The 19,701-nt window shown below is 38.7% G+C and overlaps 1 protein-coding gene across 2 annotated transcripts in view; it reads left to right on the top strand.

Annotated features, from left to right (window-relative positions):
* Positions 1-19,701, top strand: part of EFHC2 (EF-hand domain containing 2) — a 181,255-nt gene that overhangs the window by 19,574 nt on the left and 141,980 nt on the right. For both annotated transcript variants that reach the window (XM_058535686.1, XM_058535687.1), the window contains exon 2: positions 4,525-4,713. In XM_058535686.1, the coding sequence (XP_058391669.1) occupies positions 4,525-4,713 (189 nt within the window). The remainder of the gene's footprint in view (positions 1-4,524; positions 4,714-19,701) is intronic.

Below are 19,701 nucleotides of genomic sequence, written 5' to 3'. Positions count from 1 at the left end.
ATTGAGGTCAAGGGTGGGCCCCCCACGATGAGATTAGTGCCCTTATAAGAAGAGACACTAGAGAGCTTGCTTTCTTTCTCACTGCCATGTGAAGACAGAGTAAGAAGTCGGCAGTCTGCAAGCCAAGAAGAGAACCCTCACTGGGCCAATTGGCCAGTGCCTTTATTTTGGACTTCTCAGCCCCCAGAACTATGAGAAATAAATTTCTGTTGTTTGAGTCACCTAGTCTATGGTATTTTGTTATGGCAACCCAAGCTAATACATCTGGTTTATTGCTCCTAAGCAGTGAGGTGAAGTTAATATCCACCATAGTGTACTTATCCATTAAACCATATTTTCTTATTCAGTCTGTCAACATAGATATCAAGGTTGCCCCCAACTTCCCCCAAATACCGTGACAGTCGCATACATATCCATTTATTGGCTACCGTGAGAATTTCTCTGAGATATGTATCCAGGAGTGAGATTCTTGAATCATAGGGAATACACATCCCTCATTTTGTCGAGTAGTACCACATTGCTTCCCAGAATAACAGTTAACTCTCCCATCAGCAAAGCATTAGGGTTCCTGTTTCCCCACATCCTCTTCTACACTTGATATTATCTAGCTTTCTAATTCTTGCCATTCTGATGGCTATAAAATGATTTTCAGTCCATCTAGAACATTGTCACCGCAGGCAGCCTTTCATTATGTTTCATCCTTGCTCAAGGAGAGTTTCAGGTGTATATCTGGTATTTAAATGTGAGGCCTTCCATAATATAGACCTCCTTACATACTCTACCCTATTTCACCCTTCTTCCAAACCTGAACTTGTCCTTTTTATTAGACTTGCCCTGCTTTTGCCCCTCACTCTAGGTGCTGTCAGCTCAGCTCCAGTGCATCATCCTAACCCTGCCCGGAACACCCTTGCCTCTCCTCTCCTGTCTAATTCATCCCATTCCTCCAGGCCCAAGACAGTACCCAATTACCTGCAGGACCTTAACACTACTACTCCAGCCTGTCAGCATATGGCTCTGGGTGGATAAACTTACCAGAGCTTAGGGTTACATGAACTTAGGTTCAGATGCAGGCTCCACTAGTTACCATGTAACTGTGGGTGTGCTAGTCTGCCTCTCTCTAGCTTAGTTTCCTCATTGGTAAAATAGCGGTAGTAACATCCATCAAGTAGTTTTGTGATGGTGAAATTAGATCATGTATATAAAGCCCTTAGTAAAGGGTCCAGCTCATAGTAAGTGGTCAAAAATGGTAGCTGTACTGTTTTCTAGTTGTTTTATATTTCTAAATCTTGCCCCATCAGCAAGATTATTGGTTTCTTCTTCAGGGCAGGTGCTGAGTCTTATGCTTATTTTAACTAGTATATCTGACACAAAGCTAGGAATACAGTAAATGCTTAAGAAACATTTATTGGTTTGACCTGAGGTGAGTTTGTGATTACCCGAAATTACTTCCTTTAAAAGAGGGAACATTAATTTTTATAAAATTCTGTGTTACTCCATCATTCATTTTAGCCAGCCTAACCTGTGCTTTGCTGTGGTGATTTAGGACTGACTTGTGGTAACCTGAGTGTGTGTGTGTGTCAGTGGAGAGTAGCGGGCTGGTAGAGGTGATGGCAGTGGATTCTCTGAGGGACAGAGCCAGGGTGCCGTGTGCCATCCTAACCACTGCCTCTAGCTTTCCTCCCTGTTGTGGCCCTGGCTTCCCTGGGCGGGGCTGCTCAGGCCTTTCCTTGTTCTTCCAGGCTGCCTTCACTACAAGAGGAAATGAAGTCTTTTCTTTTTTTTTTTTTAACATTAAATATTATATTTTTTATTTTTATTGAGGTATAATTGACATATAACATATTAGTTGCAGGTGTACAATGTAATGATTCAATATTTGTATATATTGCAAAATGATCACCACAGTAAGTCTAGTTAACATCCGTCACCATACAGTTACAAATTTTTTTCGTGATAAGAACTTTTAAAATTTGCTTTCTTAGCAACTTTAATATACAGTGCACTATTGTTAACTGTAGTCGCCATGCTGTACATTACATCCCCGTGACTTATGTATTTTATAACTGGAAGTTTATATTTTTTGACCCCCTTCACCCATTTTGCTCACCTCCTACCCTCCACCTCTGGAAACCACCAGTCTGTTCTCTGTATCTATGAGCTTGTTTTTTTCTAAAAAAGATTCCACATATAAGTGAGATCATGTGATATTTGTCTTTCTCTGTCTGACTTATTTCGCTTAGCATAATGCCCTCAAGATCCATCCATGTTGTCGCAAATGGCAAGATTTCATTCTTTTTTTATGGCTGAGTAATATTCCATTGTATATATATACTGCATCTTCTTTATCCATTCATCTATTGATGGAAACTTGGGTTACTTCCATATTTTGGCTATTTTAAATAATGCTGCAGTGAACGTAGGGGTACATATATCTTTTCGAATTAGTGTTTTCATTTTCTTCCAATAAATACCCAAAAGTGGAATTGCTGGGTCATATGGTAGTTCTATTTTTAATCTTTTGAAGTACCTCCATACTGTTTTCCATAGTGGCTGTACCAATTTACATTCCCACCAACAGTACACAAGGGTCCTCTTGCTCCACATCCTCACCAATGCTTGTTCTTGTCTTTTTGATCATAGCCATTCTAACAGGTGTGAAGTGATATCTCATTGTGGTTTTGATTTGCATTTCCCTGATTATTAGTGATGTTGAGCATCTTTTCATGTACCTGTTGGCCATTTGTATGTCTTCTTTGGAAAAATGTCTATTCAGATCATCTGCCCATTTTTTTTCTTTTTTTGTGAGGAAGATTAGCCCTGAGCTAACATCTGTTGCCAATCCCCTTCTTTATGCTGAGGAAGATTGGCCCTGGGCTAACGTCCGTGCCCATCTTCCTCTACTTTATATGGGACGCCGCCACAGCATGGCTTGATAAGCGATGTGTTGATCCGCTCCCAGGATCTCAACCTGCGAACCCGGGCTGCCGAAGCGGAGCGCACCATCTTAACTGCTACGCCACCAGGCCGGCCCCCATCTGCCCATTTTTAAATCAGATTGTTTGTTTCTTTGCTATTGAGGTATATGAGTTCTTTTTATGTTTTGGGTATTAGCTCCTTATCAGACGTATGACTTGCAAATATTTTCTCCCATTCAGTAGGTTGCCTTGAAATGAAGCCTTTTCGAACCTCTTCTCAGACTTCCCTGCCAGCGTATCATGTTTGTGACAGGCTATTGCCTTGGCTATATATAATCCTGGCAAAGTGTTCAAGTTCAAGCAGCAACTTCACGATAATGGTTACCTCTGGAGAGGGAGGCAAGGGCATGAACTCTGAGAGAGGGCTTCAATTGTGTCTGAAGTGTTTTATTTTTTATTCAGGGCTGTGGGGCACATGGATATTCATTATATGATATATGATATTTATTGTATCATATATCATCATATTATCATGAATATTATATTATCTTGAATTTGCTGCTTATCATTTCCATGCTTATATTATCCTTAAATAACATTGTATTTTTGAATATTTTCAGGCTTTATATATATGTGGAATTATCAAATTTTATGTGCCTTTCTACTACCTATTTTTTTTTGGTTGACATTTTTTGAGACTTGTCCATATTGATACATATAATTTTCAACCTCTATTAATATTCCATTTTATAAAGAAAACACAATTGAGATATCTTTTCTGCTATTGATGGACTTTCAGATTGTTTCCTACTTTTCACTCTTACAAACAGTGTTGTAACAAATAATCTGATATATAGCTCCTCGCGTACAAGGACAAAAGATATTTAGGAGTGGACTTGCTAGGTCATAGGGCATAGACATCTTTCACTTTGCTAGGTATTGCCTAATCTCTCCTCAGAGGGATTTTTCTGCTTTACTTTCCTACTAGCAGTGCATATAAGTTAATGTTGGCCCACATCTTTGCCAACCCTTGGTAGCCTTATCTGGGCTTTTCCCTCTCTGCCCAGATCCCCAGAAAAGATGGGGAAGGAGTGAGGAAGAGGGAGGTCAAGGTTCTACAATTAGGAGGAGAATGTCAGCTCTGAGGAATTTCCTATTAGATTTATTTTAATGAGGCAAAGATTTTATTCTTTGTTTTGGCGAAAATAATGTTTGGACTTCTGTGGGAAAACTGTTACATTTTTACTCTGAAGTAGAGGAGTTTTTTTTTTTTTCCTGTTTGCATTCTTGGCAAATAAGTAGAATAGAGCAATTAGCAAGCTAATGTTCTAAATGTTCACTTGCAGTAATAGTTATTTTTAAATGTTTTAAATAGCATGGAGCACTGGGTTTATTCTTATTAAGCTTTCGAAGTTTTGAATTTGTTAAAATGAGTTGAATTTAAAATGTGACACAACTTTATGGGTAAAGATCTTAATTATTTGCCACTCTAATATGCATTTTGTAATGGGAAAAATAAATGATGAGAAATGTGTTTACCTTTTAAAACAAAGAAGAAAAGTCATCAAGAGTAACTTTGGCCATTTTATGTTGTCTCTTCTGTTCACAGGTGAGAAAGGAGAGGTTCCACAAATCTCAACACTGGGGCTTTTGCAACAATGTTAGGATGCTGGTGAATGAAGATAAGCCCGGAATAGGTGGAGAACTGCTTCTCGGGCAAAAGATGAAGCCTAAATACAGTGTATTTCCTAAAGGAATGGGAACTGACGCACCTTCCTGGGTGGCTTTTGATAAACAGGTAAGTCACATGACGTTGGGAGACATGCAGTCTTAAAATGTTACATGCACTTAAATATTAAGTAGATTTGAGAAAATAAGTATGTAATGTAATGTAAATGTAATGTAATGTCAATGTAAATGTTAAGGCTAGTTGTCCTGAAAAGACACATTGAAGAACAAAAGTACCCTAAACAAAGAAAAGTTATCCTTGCTTCTGTTTCTGACCAGGCACATTGGTTGTAGGATGCCAGATGGTCACCTTTCTTGGCTAATGCTTATCAACCTTTCTCTCATTACCTCCCCTGGACAGGATAATCTGTCCTGCTGTAGACACTAAGAGTTTGGTCAGACTGTCACTTTTGCTTAGTGAGTTACCATTAACCAAATAGTTTTGTTTGATTCTGAATGTGCCATTAAATAGCAACAGGAAGATGCCTTTACTTCTTTTCTCCATACTAATTATGGTTCCCCATTCCCATGGCAAGAAATTGTAGAAGTGAAGGAAAGAGGTGCCATTATTAGACAAGAGTCTGAACTTTTTAATGTATATGTTTGTACACATAACACACGTATACTGGCATATTGACAGTTGAAAAAGGTAATCCATTTGAATATATTAAAAAAGGACTAAGATCAAAGGGAAAAAACCCGAAAGTGACCAGTTATTTCCCATAAGGCAGCTATATGGATATGCTGTGTTTATCAGACAACCCTGTATCACAGCCCCCTGTTGTGTTCTCCAAAAAAGAACCCGTTATTAGATTATTTAGGTCCTGTAATTAAAAAAATAATTCAGGACTAGATAAAGAATTCACACCTTAGTATGCTAAGTTTACCAGGTGGTTTTTAGCAGCTTTAACATGGATTGGTTGACAATACTTTGATTCCAATTAAAATGTCTTAAAATTTGGTAGAAGCTGCATATCCCAGGTCATCTGTGTTAAGGTTGATCAGTTAGAGCACGTATTTTTTTTTTTTTTTTTTAAAAGATTTTATTTATTTATTTTTTTCCCCCCAAAGCCCCATTGGATAGTTGTGTGTCGTAGCTGCACATCCTTCTAGTTGCTGTATGTGGGACTCGGCCTCAGGATGAACAGAGAAGTGGTGCCTCGATGCGCACCCGGGATCCGAACCCGGGCCACCAGCATCGCAGCGCGCGCACTTAACCACCAAGCCACAGGGCCGGCCCAGAGCACGTATTTTTTTGAAGCCCAGTTCTGACACTTATGGAGAGCTATCTGACTGCAGGGAAGCTTCTTTCTCGGCAAACCATCTCTACTTTGAACATGGACCAATATTTCCCTTTTTTTGATTATTTTCAGTACCTGGCTCAGTGCTGGACCCAGAGTTCAGAAACAATTTCTGGGCTGACTTGGGTGGATCATGCATGGTTTCCTGTTAATATCAATCTTATAGGTATTTGCACATAATCATTCTAGAATATTTAATTTGCAAGGGTCAAAGAAAATATTCTATTTTTACTTCTTGTGACAGAAAGAGCGTATTGATAATAGTTTAAACTAATCTACTACTGAATAAGTAATGTTGTAGCCCACAATATATTAAACTATTCTCTTGCATTTAAAGTTGAAAATTCATTTTATTTCATGTTTTTCTCAGCATTTAATATGTGCCTTTCAAGCCTATTTTGTAGCCCTTTAATTACTTATAAAATTATGTAGAATATTTCATGAAGTTGGAATAATTTTAGCTTCAAACTACTTGAGAAAATGAAGAGCTTGCTCATTTCAGGCTTAACTAAATGCAACATAATTCTTTCAGTTATTTTGTTGGTCAACTTCAATTAAATATTCATTGAGCTTTAAATGAGACACTAAGACTATGAAATATTTACGTGCTCTGATGAGATTGTGAACTACAGACTGGATCCTGGTTAATACCCAGAGCAAATTATAAAGGGCTGTCTGAGTTCGCAGTTCAACAAAACAAGTCAACACCTGTTAATCATTTTTCTTAAAAATGAGACATTTTCAACTCGTTGCCAGTTTTTCCAATAGCTTTTAATCATAGCAGTATATTTAGGGTTACATTCTCCAACAATACAAAATAGAAATAAAGGCCGTTCTTTGGGAAGTGTATGAAAATTCATATTTGTAGTAGATGCTCTTGGTGCCCACCTCGATCCACGTTAGGGGTGGGGCACGCCTTCCTCCCAGCTGCAGCAAGTGCTTGAGCAAACAGCTCACACCTGTAGCCCTCTGTGGAGTGGTGCTCTTGGCCAGTGGGCATTGCATCACCCAAAGAAGCCTGGGAGGTTACACTGGCCCCTTCACCACAAGAGGGGGCAGCCAGTGGCTGACTCATTTGTCAAGGGTAAAAAGCTGAGCTTCTTCAAGGTGGGACAACTCTGTATTGTGGTGATTTAGGCTCATAGCCTCTTGTGCATCAGGCCAAGGCCAAACTTGACGTGAGAATGTATCCTTGCTTGGCTCATTTCCCTTTCCTTGGCAGCTCCCCTCACTCTCTTACAGGTTTCTCCCAAGAGTGTGCTCTTAATAAATCACATGCACGTAAATCCCTGTCTCAGGCTCTGTTTGTATGGAGCCCAGCCTAAAATGACATTCGGTTTTTATCCTTAATTCTAAAAGTGACCATCAAAATGCTGTGCTCAGGTAGACTATCAGATTACAAGCAGAGATGATGCTATTTGCAATTACCAGAAAGAGGCAGCATTTTTTATCCTGCATGGCCCCCATGAGCCAGCCCTGGTGGTCTAGTGGTTAAGATTCCATGCTCTCACTGTCGGGGTGGGGTTCGTTTTAGTGAGGGAACCACACCACTCATCTGTCGGTTATCGTACTGTGGCGGCTGCATGTTGCTGTGATGCTGAAAGCGATGCCACTGTATTTCAAATACCAGCAGGGTCACCCATGGTGGACAGGTTTCGGCGGAACTTCCAGACTAGACAGACCAGGAAGGACCTGGCCACCCACTTCTGAAACAATTGGCCGTGAAAATCCTGTGAATAGCAGCTGAGCCTTGTCTGATATCGCGCCGGAAGGTGCGAGGAAGGCGCAAAAGACCTGGCAGGGTTCTGCTCTGCTATACACAGGGTCACTAGGAGTCAGAATCGCCTCCGCGGCACTAACAACAAACATATGGCCCCCAGACATTTGTAGTTGTTTATCTTTTATTCACTGTCCCCTTCATTCCTGGGGAGAGAGCACTAATTTTATTCAGGCTGGAGTTGTGCCCACTTAAAAGTGTTCACCTCCCCAGGCTCCTTGCAGCTAGGGCCAACCACGTGAGTCACTTCTGGCCAATGATATATGAGTTCAGGTTTATTGAGTGGGGATCCTGGGAAAGTTATTTTTCTAATTAAGAGAGTCAGGCTCAGCTGGTCTATTTTTCCTGCCCTTCGCCCTACTTCTGTTTTCCTGTCTGTAACTAGGACATAATTCCTCAGGGCACAGCAGTCATCTTGTGAATGCAGCGGACATAAAGGGAACCTAGGGCCCTGCTGGCATCATGGAACCACCATTTCAAGCCCCGGCTGCCTCTTTCTGGACTTCTTGTTATATTAGAAAAATCAGCCCCTATTTCAGAGGTTCTCAGCCCAGGGAGGCCTTTGGAAATGTGTGGAGGTGTTTTGGGTTGTCACAATGACCGGGAGCAGCACTGGACTAGGGTGAGGCAAGTGAGGCCCTTGCCTTGGGTGCATAATTTAAGGGGTGCCCCCAAACTCAGTAATCAAGCTAGGTGATAGTTTAATGAAGTACCTTTAAAAATCAAAATTAATGTAAAATTCATGATGAACAAAATACCAACATTTTAAATAAAGACAGGATGGATAACTATGGCATGCTGAGCCATATTGGAGCCTGAGGCAAAAGGAAAAATCAGTAATACTGATTCCATCTTTATTTAACATCCTGGTATTTTGATATTTTGTTCACCATGAATTTTTTGCATTAATTTTGATGTTTTAAATCGCCTTGCCCTAGGGACAGCCCTGTCCGGGAGGCACTGCTGCTTTTGAGTAGCTGGGGGCCAACCATGTATTTTACATCCTGCAGTGTGGGCAGGGCAACCCCACACTGGGGAGAATGTTCTACCTAAAATGCCAATACTGCTCCCATTGAACAACATAGTCCTACTTTCTTAAAACCCCTGGCATTGGGAGGGTTTATGCAAACAGCCAAGCATAATTTTGCCTGATACTGCCCCTACCCCCCAAAGATGAGTTATTTCACTGAATTCGTTTAAATATAAGCAAGCACGTATTCACTCACATCAGTTAGTTCCAGTTGTCATCCCAGCACCTCCAGGAGGAAGAAGCAGACACGGATGCTTGTTCTCACTCTATAAATGAGGTATCATTCCCAAGAAGTGGGGCAGGGGCCGGGGTTCTAAGGCTGTGTGCTGGAGGCACTGGAACTTATCTGTGTGATTGTGGTTTAGTCACTTTACCTCTCTGAGCCTCACTTTCCTTGGCTAGCTGATCTCTAATGCCCTTTTACCTCTAGCAGTCTATGCCTAAGACTTTAGTCTTAAGTCTATGACTAAAGGCAGGTTCAGCTTGTTCATCCTAGAACTGAGCCCAGACCCTGGATCTCCTGGCCTGGGGCTGTTTCTAATTATGCCAGGCACCTACTGCTTCATTATTAATTGGAATTTGGCATTTAGTAGTTTATGATATGCTGCCGTTGCTATTGTATGTGACCTATCATTAGCTGCTTTTATAAAAAGTTGGAGTAGTCAGAAAAACTCAAATGACTGAATGTTTTTATATGACTTTTATTGGGATGTTAAGCGCTTATTTTCATAGACTCCACAATTATGCTCTCATTTCTTTTCATTTGTCAATGGCTCCTAGTTAACTTAATTTGTTTGCTATTTCGCAAATGACTCTATTATAGTAAATGGCAGGATAAAGGTTGATCCTATGGGTATGCATACATTTAAAAATATTATTTCATTTTTTTATCTATTATAAACATAATAATTATAATCAAAACTACTGGCCACAGAACTAAAATTTTAATAACTTTGCATTCATTGACATTGGGTTTGTGGTGAGCTGATTATTTATGTAGTACTGTGTGAATCTCTGTGCTTTGAACAATATAAAAATAAATTTTTAAAATATAATTTGATCTCTTGGGTCACCTTGACTCTTATTTTTTAAATGAAAAAGTTGGTTTATTACTCATTGCAGTGAGGGAAGACACACACCCTGAGTAACTATGGGATGTCTAAGTAAGCGTTAGACAAGACTTACTGTAGGAATTGGGCTTGTATTAGGTAATTTTGGGGAGGCCTTAAGGAAGTGGGGTCTTGCTCTTGATTGGATGCTCTCAGGAAGTGGGGGTATGATTGTGTATCCTGATAAATCTCATTTATAGTATAGAACAGACTAGAGCGAGGCTATAGCTGTAATTGGGAGGGAAGCAGCCGTCACTCCTATGAGCTAGGAGAGGGAGATGTTTGGCGTTTTGTGGTTTGGACAATGTTCATGTTCTGTCTGTGTTCAGACGTGATTGTGGAGTGGTCCTTCAAGGTCACAGAGTGGCCTTGTCTGAGGTTGGTGTTCTCTGAAAGTGTTCATGTTCAACAGGAGAACACCGAGGCCTACCTGTGGCTGCCAGCCCAGCTTGTAGCAGCACGCAGGCCAGCTGATAGTGCCAGGCTGGCTCCCGGATGTCAGGGGCTGCTTTTCTCTTTTTCACCCAATACCAGCCAAAATTTTAAATTTTCCTGCAGGGGGATCAAGGAAGATCAAGTACATTAGAATTTCAAATGATTAGCAAAGAGCAATACATGAATACAGCTTCTTGAAGTTTTGCCTAAAACCAATTAGGAATGTTATAGAATATAATCAGAGTATGTAAAAATAAAATACAATTAAAATTTTAAAGATAACTAGAAAATATGTCAGATATTATACCTTTAAACCATACCCAAAATTTCAAATGAAAATTTTTCCATAGGTTTATATAATTTTCAGATTATCTGAATCCTGTAAGAATCATTTCATAAAACACTCCAATATATATAATTATAACACAATGTAATTGCAATACATTGCGATTTAAATCCCATGTTTTACATCACAGTTATATAAATCTTCAGCAATTTAGTTTTAGAGGAGAAATCAAAAGGCTTGCCTGAAATGAAACACGTCGTGCCCCAAATTCCCAACTATGCATTCTGCATTTATCACTAAGAGTAAAACACAAAATTACATTCTTTAAATTTATGTTAAAGTGATAAAGTTTCCAATTTCATCATACAATGTGGATTTCTCTAATCTTTTGAAATTCAAAAGGCATTTAATAAAAAAAAAATCTCCAAATTTGGAATAAATGTTTTTGGAATTAAAAGAATGAGATTCACAAATGAGTCTTTTACTAAAGAAGAGACAGTTTTTCCTCCTCTCTCTTCTAAAACCCAGAGTTTAGCTATTAGTCAAAATTTAAGACCCTCCCCTCAGGCCTAAACATTTTATCAATAACTAGGCCTATAGTTATTCTAATTAGCCCAAAGTTAAAATTGTCCTTTTGAGCTTCAACTTGAGTAGATTCTACTACACACCCATTAGATTGGCTATAATTTAAAAAGACTGACAATACCAAGTGTTGGCAAGGATATGGAGAAACTGGAACTCTCATACATTTCTGGTAGGAATGTAAAATGATACTGCCATTTTGGAAGACAGTTTGGCAGTTTCTTAAATAGTTAAACAATACTTACCACATGACTCAGTAATTCCACTCCCACATATCTTTCTAAGAGAAATTAAAACATATGTTCACACAAAAACTTTTATGTGAATGATTATAACATCATTATTCATAATAGCCAAAAACAGGGAACAGCCCAAATGTCCATCAACTGATGAATGGATAAACAAAATGTGGTGTATCCATACAATGGAAACTATTGAACGATAGAAAGAAACTACTGATATGTATTACAACATGGATGAACCTCAAAAACATACTAAGTGAAAGAAAACAGACACAGAAGACTTCATATTGTATGATTCCATCTGTCTGAAATCCTAGAAAAGGTCAATATATCAGAGAAAGCAGATCAGTAGTTGCCTGGGGCTGGCAGTAGGAGAGGCAACTTTTGGGGGAGGATGGAAATGTTCTAAACTAGATTGTGGTGATGATTACACAACTCTGTAAATTTACAAAAAGTTGTTGAACTGTGTAGTAACAAGAGGTAAATTTTATGGTATACAAATTATAGTTTAATATATTAGTTTGCTAGGACTGCTGTAACAATATAGATTGGGTGCCTTAAACCACAGAAATTTATTTTCCCACAGTTCTGGAGGTTGAAAGTCCAAGATCAAGGTGCTGGCAGGGTTGGTTTCTCTTAAGGCCTCTCTCCTTGGCTTGCAGATGGCTGCCCTCTTGCTGCCTCTTGACATGGTTGTCCTCTGTGCACACTGATTTTTTTTTTTGAACATAAAATCTTTGTCATGTGTAACATTAGTCCACAAATTAGGAACTAATAGTTACTATTTGATTTGTTGACTTATATTTTAGGCTGATTTATATTTTGTCCTGAATTTTTAATCTATAGAGTAATGTTTATTTATGTACTTTCCCCTTCTGAATTCAGACCAGATGCAGGTTTATTGGAAACATTTTAAAAATTATTTACCTTCCTCAATTTTGTATTTGCACGATTCTGCCCTATAGTCAGCTCATTCCTTTGTAACACTGATGGTGGGTGATAGTACAAATACTGACTATATAATCTGTGTTCTTTTTTTAAAAAATATTTTTGAAATAATTTTGGACTTACGAGAGATCACAAAAAGAGTACAAGACAGTTCCTGTGTACTTGTTTCTCAGCTTTCCCCAACGATAACATCTTATATAACCATAGTAGATTATCAAAACCAGGAAATCGACATTGGTATAATACTAAACTTGCAGACCTTATTTGAATTTTACCAGTTTTTACACGCACTCATATTTTCCCCTTGGTTTATAGTTCTATGAAATTTTATCATATGTGTAGATTTGTATAATAATCAGCACAATTGGGATACAGAATAACTGTATTCTTTTAGGATTTTATTGTTTGAGTCTTCATTTTAATCAACTTTATTGAGGTAAACCTTATTTTAATTTGTAAAATCAATTTTATTGAGGTATAATTTATTTTATTTTATTTTTTGATGAGGAAGATTGGCCCTGAGCTAACATCTGTTGCCAATCTTCTGCTTTTTGTTTGAGGAAGATTGTCCCTGAGCTAACATCTGTGCCAGTCTTCCTCTATTTTGTATGTGGGACGCCACCACAGCATGGTTTTGATGAGTGGTGTGTAGGTCTACCCTGGGATCCGAACCCATGAACCCTGGGCCACCGAAGCTCAGCGTGCGACCTTAACCACTACACCACTGGGCTGGCCCCCAAGGTATAATTTATATACGGTAAAATGTGCCCATTTTAAGCACACAGTTCCATGAGTGCTGACAAATGTATGCATCTGTGTAACCACCACCTCAGACACCATACAGAACATCTCTATCACCTCAGAAAGTTCCCTCAGGCCTCCTTCCATTCAACTCTCCTCCTTGCTCTGACTTCCATCACCGTAGATTAGTTTTGCCTATTCTTGAACTTCGTATAAATGGAATCTTACAGTGTATCCTCTTTGGAGCCTGGCTCACTGTTTGGGATTTAAGATTTTAGGCACAGCTTTGATAATATGTATGTATATAAACAAAGTGCAGCCAATTCATGTAATAATCCACCATTGCGGGTTTCTGGGTATTTGTGTAATCACTTTTCGTCCTCTGGATTGATATCCTTTTGTTTTTAAACATGCTGGTTTTATTTTTTTCAAATAAATTATTCTCCTAACCCCCTTCAGAGATTTTTAAACATTTTAAGATGTTAGAATTGTCCATATCTTTCTGCTTATTTGAATTATGCTCTTCCATTTAAATACCTGTTCTGACTATGAAATTCATTGTGCTGTTTAGTGTGGCAATAGTTCTTTTAATCAAGAGGAATCCCCAGGGACACGTCATTATCATAAACCTTTTATCAGAGGTATAAATAATTGAGGGAGCATGGTTGTTCATTCTAGGACATCAGAAATGGGAAGGTGGCAGGGAGGGCATGAATGCCACATTATTCAAAGGGAGGCAGAAATGCTTGTCTCCATTCTTTTTTCAATGTTGTCCCTTTTCCTATTCTCTTGTTCCCATCTCTCAACCTCCTTATCCCTTTCCCTGCTATCCTTTTGACGTTTTCTCTATTTTGTTTTCTTGTTTATTGGACTTTGTCTCTTCATTCTTATTCTCTTTACTTTCATCCATTTTTATTCATCTTCCATTGTGAGTGCCCTATTTAACTTTCTTCCCTTTCCCTACTTTGTCTTCCTCTGTTTTGGGCCTTGCAATTGCTGACTTCTCTTCTTAGGAGAGTATAACCATCATCATCATCGTCATCATTATCGTTATTGCCAGAATCTTTTCCCTTCCCTTTACCCCTAGGGTTGGGCCCAGGCTGCATATGTCTCCTGAAATGGAGTGTTGTTTGAAATGAACTGTGTGTACGGTGGTTGGGGTATCCCTTGGGAACGTGGTCCTCCTGCATCACCACCCTAATGGGAGTGTGAGGTGTAGTGGAGAGAGCAAGGCTTTTCAGTCAGACAGACGGGTCCAGAACCTGGATTTATCATTTATTATCTATTTCATCTTGGCTATGTTTTTAACCTCTCTCGGTCTCAATTCCCTCATCTGTCAAGTAAGAATAACAAATCCATCTTAGAGTTACTGTGAGCATCAGATGGACGATGCATGTCAAGTGCCAAGCTCATAGTAGGTAGTCATGAAGAATTCACTCCTCCTTTGTCTAAGATTTGGCTTATTTTCTTACATGGGGTAGAGAGGGCGGTGTTCCTAGAGGAAGTGAAGCGTAAGCTAGGATTATCACAGTCATCTCCTGTGCTGCAGGATTCTTGCATTTTTCTTTGGCATGAGTTCTGGCATATTCCAGAAGAATAAGTTTGGAGAGGCTGCCATTGAGACCATGAGTTCTAAAAAGTAGCCATTAAGTTATTGATGCAGTGTTCTTCCCAGTTGTTCCCCAGAGTTCCATTTATGCTGTGAGTATTAGGGTAGTTTGAAAAAGTCTTCTATTATTTAAAGAAGAGATTTTGTCATGTCTTTTCTATTTTAGCAAATTCACTTAATGGTCTTTTAGGAGGAAAGGTGATAAATAACTACCTTTATTATTATTTTATTTTTTCATTATTCAGAGCTAATAGCAGTTAGTAATAGACTACTACAATTGTGTTTGCACTTTGATTTTTCTGAACTTGTACTCAAAGATTTTATGCCATCATCATCTAGGTTCTGAAAACGTCATGTAGGCCCTTTTGTGTTTAATCAGAATTTTACTTCTGTTGCAGTCTACCCTGTTCTTTCTCTCATTTTTAGCTTAAAATATGAAATCTGTTGTCAGTATATTTTATTCTGTTTTTCTCTGGTTCTACTTGTTGATTTTTTCATCTAGTATTTAAGGGCATTTATTTTTGCATTTTTGTTTGATTATCAAAAATAAAACTATTTTCAATTCTGGTCTAGTTGGCTTTTACTGTCAGCTTTATTAATTGAAGCTTTGGTTCTCACTGATTAAGTAGTGGGGATAATATTATTAATGTGTGTTCCCAGCTTCTTCCTTCTCCTCATGCCCTGCCTGCTGAACAAAGATTTGCCTTTGTTCATTCCACTTTTCCCCCTCCTTCATCCTCTAAGGATTCTTCTGAATTTTTCAGTCAGATTCTCAGGCTTTGGGGGATGGAGGAAAGGGAGAAGGGCTGGAGAGGGGTTGGGGGAGAAGGGAGAGAGGGAGAGAGATATAGACAGAGCCGATGGTGAGGACATGTGAGACTTGTGAGAATGGAAAAAGAGAGGAAAGGCATTTTTTGGGAAGTGTAGATGTGGAGCATAAATTGGATCACCTTTAGGGTTTCTTCAGAAGTCTAAGACAATGGACCGGCCCCGTGGCTTAGCGGTTAAGTGTGCACGCTCCGCTGTTGGCGGCCTGGGTTCGGATCCCGGGCGTGCACCGACGCACCGCTTCTCCAGCCATGCTGAGGCCGCGTCCCACATACAGCAACCAGAAGGATGTGCAGCTATGACATACAACTATCTACTGGGGCTTTGGGGGAAAAATAAATAAAATTAAAAAAAAATTAAAAAAAAAATGTCTAAGACAAGATGGACTTGTCAATTGCTATTGGTTGCCTGGCCTTTTCTTTGAATGTACTACCATGCTGAGACGGGTCCACATTGGCTTATTACTTGAGTTACCTCTAAATGTTAAGTCACTAAATTATATATTTTTGTTTATGTTTAAACAAATAAGAATGACCATTACCCTCTCTCTGTTACCGATCAGTTGATCTAAGTCCTCTCTCGAATCCCTCTGAAATCTCCCTTTCATCAGTCTCTTTTCCATGGCCACTGCAGCTGTCCTCGTTCATATCTTTCATCTAGATAGTAGCCTTTTCAGTAGCATCCCTGCCTTCAGTCTGATTCTCTTTCTTGACTGTCCACTCTGCTACAGAGTTAACTTTCTAAAATGTTTAGAATCCTTTGACCTAACTTTGCCCAGGGACCACCTATCTTCTGGCTCTTGCACCTTGCTAATTTCATCTCCCCCGCTCTCCCTTTCCCCCTCAGCCCTTGGCCACACAGAATGACTTGCAGCACCCCACGTATGATACACTAACTACCACGCTCCTATAACTTTGCACATGCTGTTCACTCTGCAGAGAATCCCCTTTCCCACTTGTCCACGTGTGCAGTTCTTCCTCTGTCTCTCAGCCTTGAAGACCCATTTCAGATGTCACCTCCACTGTGATGCCTTCTTGATGCTCTCAGGTGGTTCAGCACTTACTGGAGCATTTTCAAACCCTGTTAGAATAGCCCTGTTACTCTTCTCTGTGTCCTCCACTGAGCTGGAGTGTGGTGATTTTGTGACAGTTCAGGAGATAACGGTTAACTTGTGGCCTCTGAAGGTAGGCAGTTTGAATTCTAATCCCAGCTGACCCGTTCTCTTACCTTGAGACCTTGGGTAAATTACTTAACTCCTAAACCTTGACTTCTGTAAAACAAGGATCACAATATTACTTACTTTATAGATGTGTTGTGAGGAGCAAATGAGATAGAGTGTAAAATCACTTAACACATTGCCTGGCCCATTATAACTACTTAATCAATGTTGGCTATTTTCATTTGTCTTTGAATTCTCAGAGCCTAGCACAGTGCCTGACACACTGCAGGTGCTCAGCAGTGTATACAGAATGGATTTTTTAAAATATTGAGTCTTTCCTGATGGCTTTTAGCTTTATCTCCAATGCATTATAATTATTTGGAGGTACCATACCCTGTTTTGCAGTTATTTGCATATAGTCTAATTTCCCTTACTTGACTGTATAATCCTTATGGTAAAGAGATTGTCTTATTGAGTGTTGTACCCTCCACCTAGAGTTTTGAACTTAGCAGGTGCTCTGTAACTGGGTTGGTCTGTATTACTTTGCATTTGATAAAGGAGCCTTTCCATATCAAGTATCCATTTTGTGATCTTGGCTGTTGATGCACTTGTGGGAAGTAAACAACATACTTTGAAACCAGTAGGATGATCCAATGTACTGGGGAGTCCAGTTTATTGGGTAATTACTGGAATTATAGAATAGATTCTTTCGATTGGAGGACAACATAAAAGCCATCTTATCTAAGCATCTTTCTTTTGACTCTTTTGGGTGGAAACCAGCCTTTTAAAATACATAATATCTCAAAATGATGACATGAAGTTTCTCATGTTATTCCCTCTGAATATATATAATATTTGGTAAATTTTATATATATTTTACCAAATATTTTCCCTTTGTCTTTTATGTTGTAAGTGCTGTTTTTCTTTTGTATCTTTAAGATTGAATATTTGAATATTCAGTTTATGAAATTCCATGATTAGCAATGTGATTTCTGTTGGATAGGGTAACCCCCTTCTTCTGGTCCTAATTATTTTTCCAGGAAGTCTGATTTTAAGCAGCGGGTCTGAACCTCTTCTCTTAGTAATATCAAGTGTTTTTTAATTGCCTTGCTCAATAGATTCCATAAGGATATGAAAAGACTATTTTAGATGTGGTTTTGACAGTATTTTTAAGCTTCCAGCTTTGCATCCTACACTGATTTATATATTATTCAGTATTTTTATACATTCATTTTCTCTCCAAAGCTCTGTTATATATACATAATTTTCTTAATCCTCTAAATAGTGCTGCACTATCCTGTGGTTAGCAAATGTTGATTTTCTAATTTTTGCTGAAAGGTTAACCAGCGAACAAAGAGTTTAAGTGGTTTGCACTAGTTATATGGTTAATTAGTGATAAAGCTACAAGAAGAATATTCTAGAATTCCAGCCACATCTTTTTTCCCTTTTATGCATCATAAAATCAGGTCTTGAGAAGCAGACAGATAAATTTGATGAATGCTTATGCTGTCCATATAGGTGCATTTCATCTTAAACCCTAGATTTAGTCATGAAAATTTGAGCATAAATTATAAATAGATTTATGATAATAGTTTTAAAATACAAAAAATTCTTTGGAAGTCATCTTTCTATAATTTGTATTTTTTGTCATTCATTTATTCAATTTACCTTTATTGACCGTCTCTTATGTTCAACAAGCTAAATGAGATTCAGATTTGTATAACTTGAATTTTCTTAAAATAAGATATGCCTATTTAAACACAGTATCCATAGAAACATAAATTTATCAAAAAAAAAAGAAGTGAGAGAAAAAAATGAGAATTTGGAGTGAGATTGTAACTTGAGCATTGATATTTAGATGAACCTCTCCACCTTCACAATTCCAATTAAAATGACTGCAAAATTTTAAAATATGGAGAAACCCTATTAGTGTTGGAGGCCAGGGAGGAGTTCCATCTTCATGCTGCAAACTTTGAAGAATTTCCACCAGATACAGTGCAGATGGGATCATATTGAATAAAACTAACTTGCAATCTCATTTCCTAAGAAAGTGACAGGAATTGAGTTGGGGGTTAGAACAACCTGTAGGGGCTTCCACTGGGCTTACTTTCACAGCTATTGATGGATTAAGAGTGTCACTAGGAGGCTCAGGAATAGCCACACTCAGGGAAAAGCAGGTTCTGCATTAAGGCATTTCTCTGATGTGACAGGCAATGCACATGTAGGACTGGCTACACATGTGCTCTGTGCCTGGAGTGGAGGTTAGGTCAATTTATAAAATGTTTATATGGAAAAATTTGAAGTTTTTTTCTGCAGGAGACTATCCATGGCCCCAGCTCCCTCCCTATTTCTCTTAACATGCTGTATATGAATTCCTATGAACCAGCCTCTCACTGAGAGGAGGAATCAGAACATTAGAATGGACAGTGAGGCAAGGGAAAGAGAACCTACCCACCCTATTTTGGGGAAAACACAAGCCTGGATAGACTGCTCTTTGTTCAAGAATGAACAAAGAAACCCAACATATGGTTTCTGAAAAGACTGCAATATAAATGGAGGAGAACACACTATTTAAGAGGCAGAGGAAGAAAAATATTTATTTCAAAAATATGTTTTCTATAGGAAAATGATTATTTTTGATAACAATTTGCTTTGTCTTTTCTGTTGAGTGCAAGGAAGTAACAAAACAAAGTAAGTGGTTAAAGCAGAGTCTGTGAAGTGAAGGCTGGAAGGAGAAAAGAGAACAAGGGAATAAATTTAAAATATTGCTGAATGAGACTGTAGGCAAAAGGCAAAGGGAACTTGCTCAAGCAGGAAGAAATGTGAGGAAAATAAAAAATGATTTATATGTAGTAAAGAAAAAAAATGAAACTGGAGAAAATGGGATGAGTGATGGAAAAGGCAAACTTGAGAAATTCTCCCAAAATGCAGAGAAAAAGGTCAGATATAAAGGCAGTGAGATAGATAATGAAAGGCTGGACAGAGGATGGAGCTCTAACATCTAGAAGGTT

The sequence above is a fragment of the Diceros bicornis genome, chromosome X (assembly GCF_020826845.1).
Source record: "Diceros bicornis minor isolate mBicDic1 chromosome X, mDicBic1.mat.cur, whole genome shotgun sequence".
In the NCBI taxonomy this organism is placed as follows: Eukaryota; Metazoa; Chordata; class Mammalia; order Perissodactyla; family Rhinocerotidae; genus Diceros; species Diceros bicornis.
Note: the sequence above shows the minus strand (reverse complement) of the source record. Positions and strands in the feature narration are given on the sequence as shown.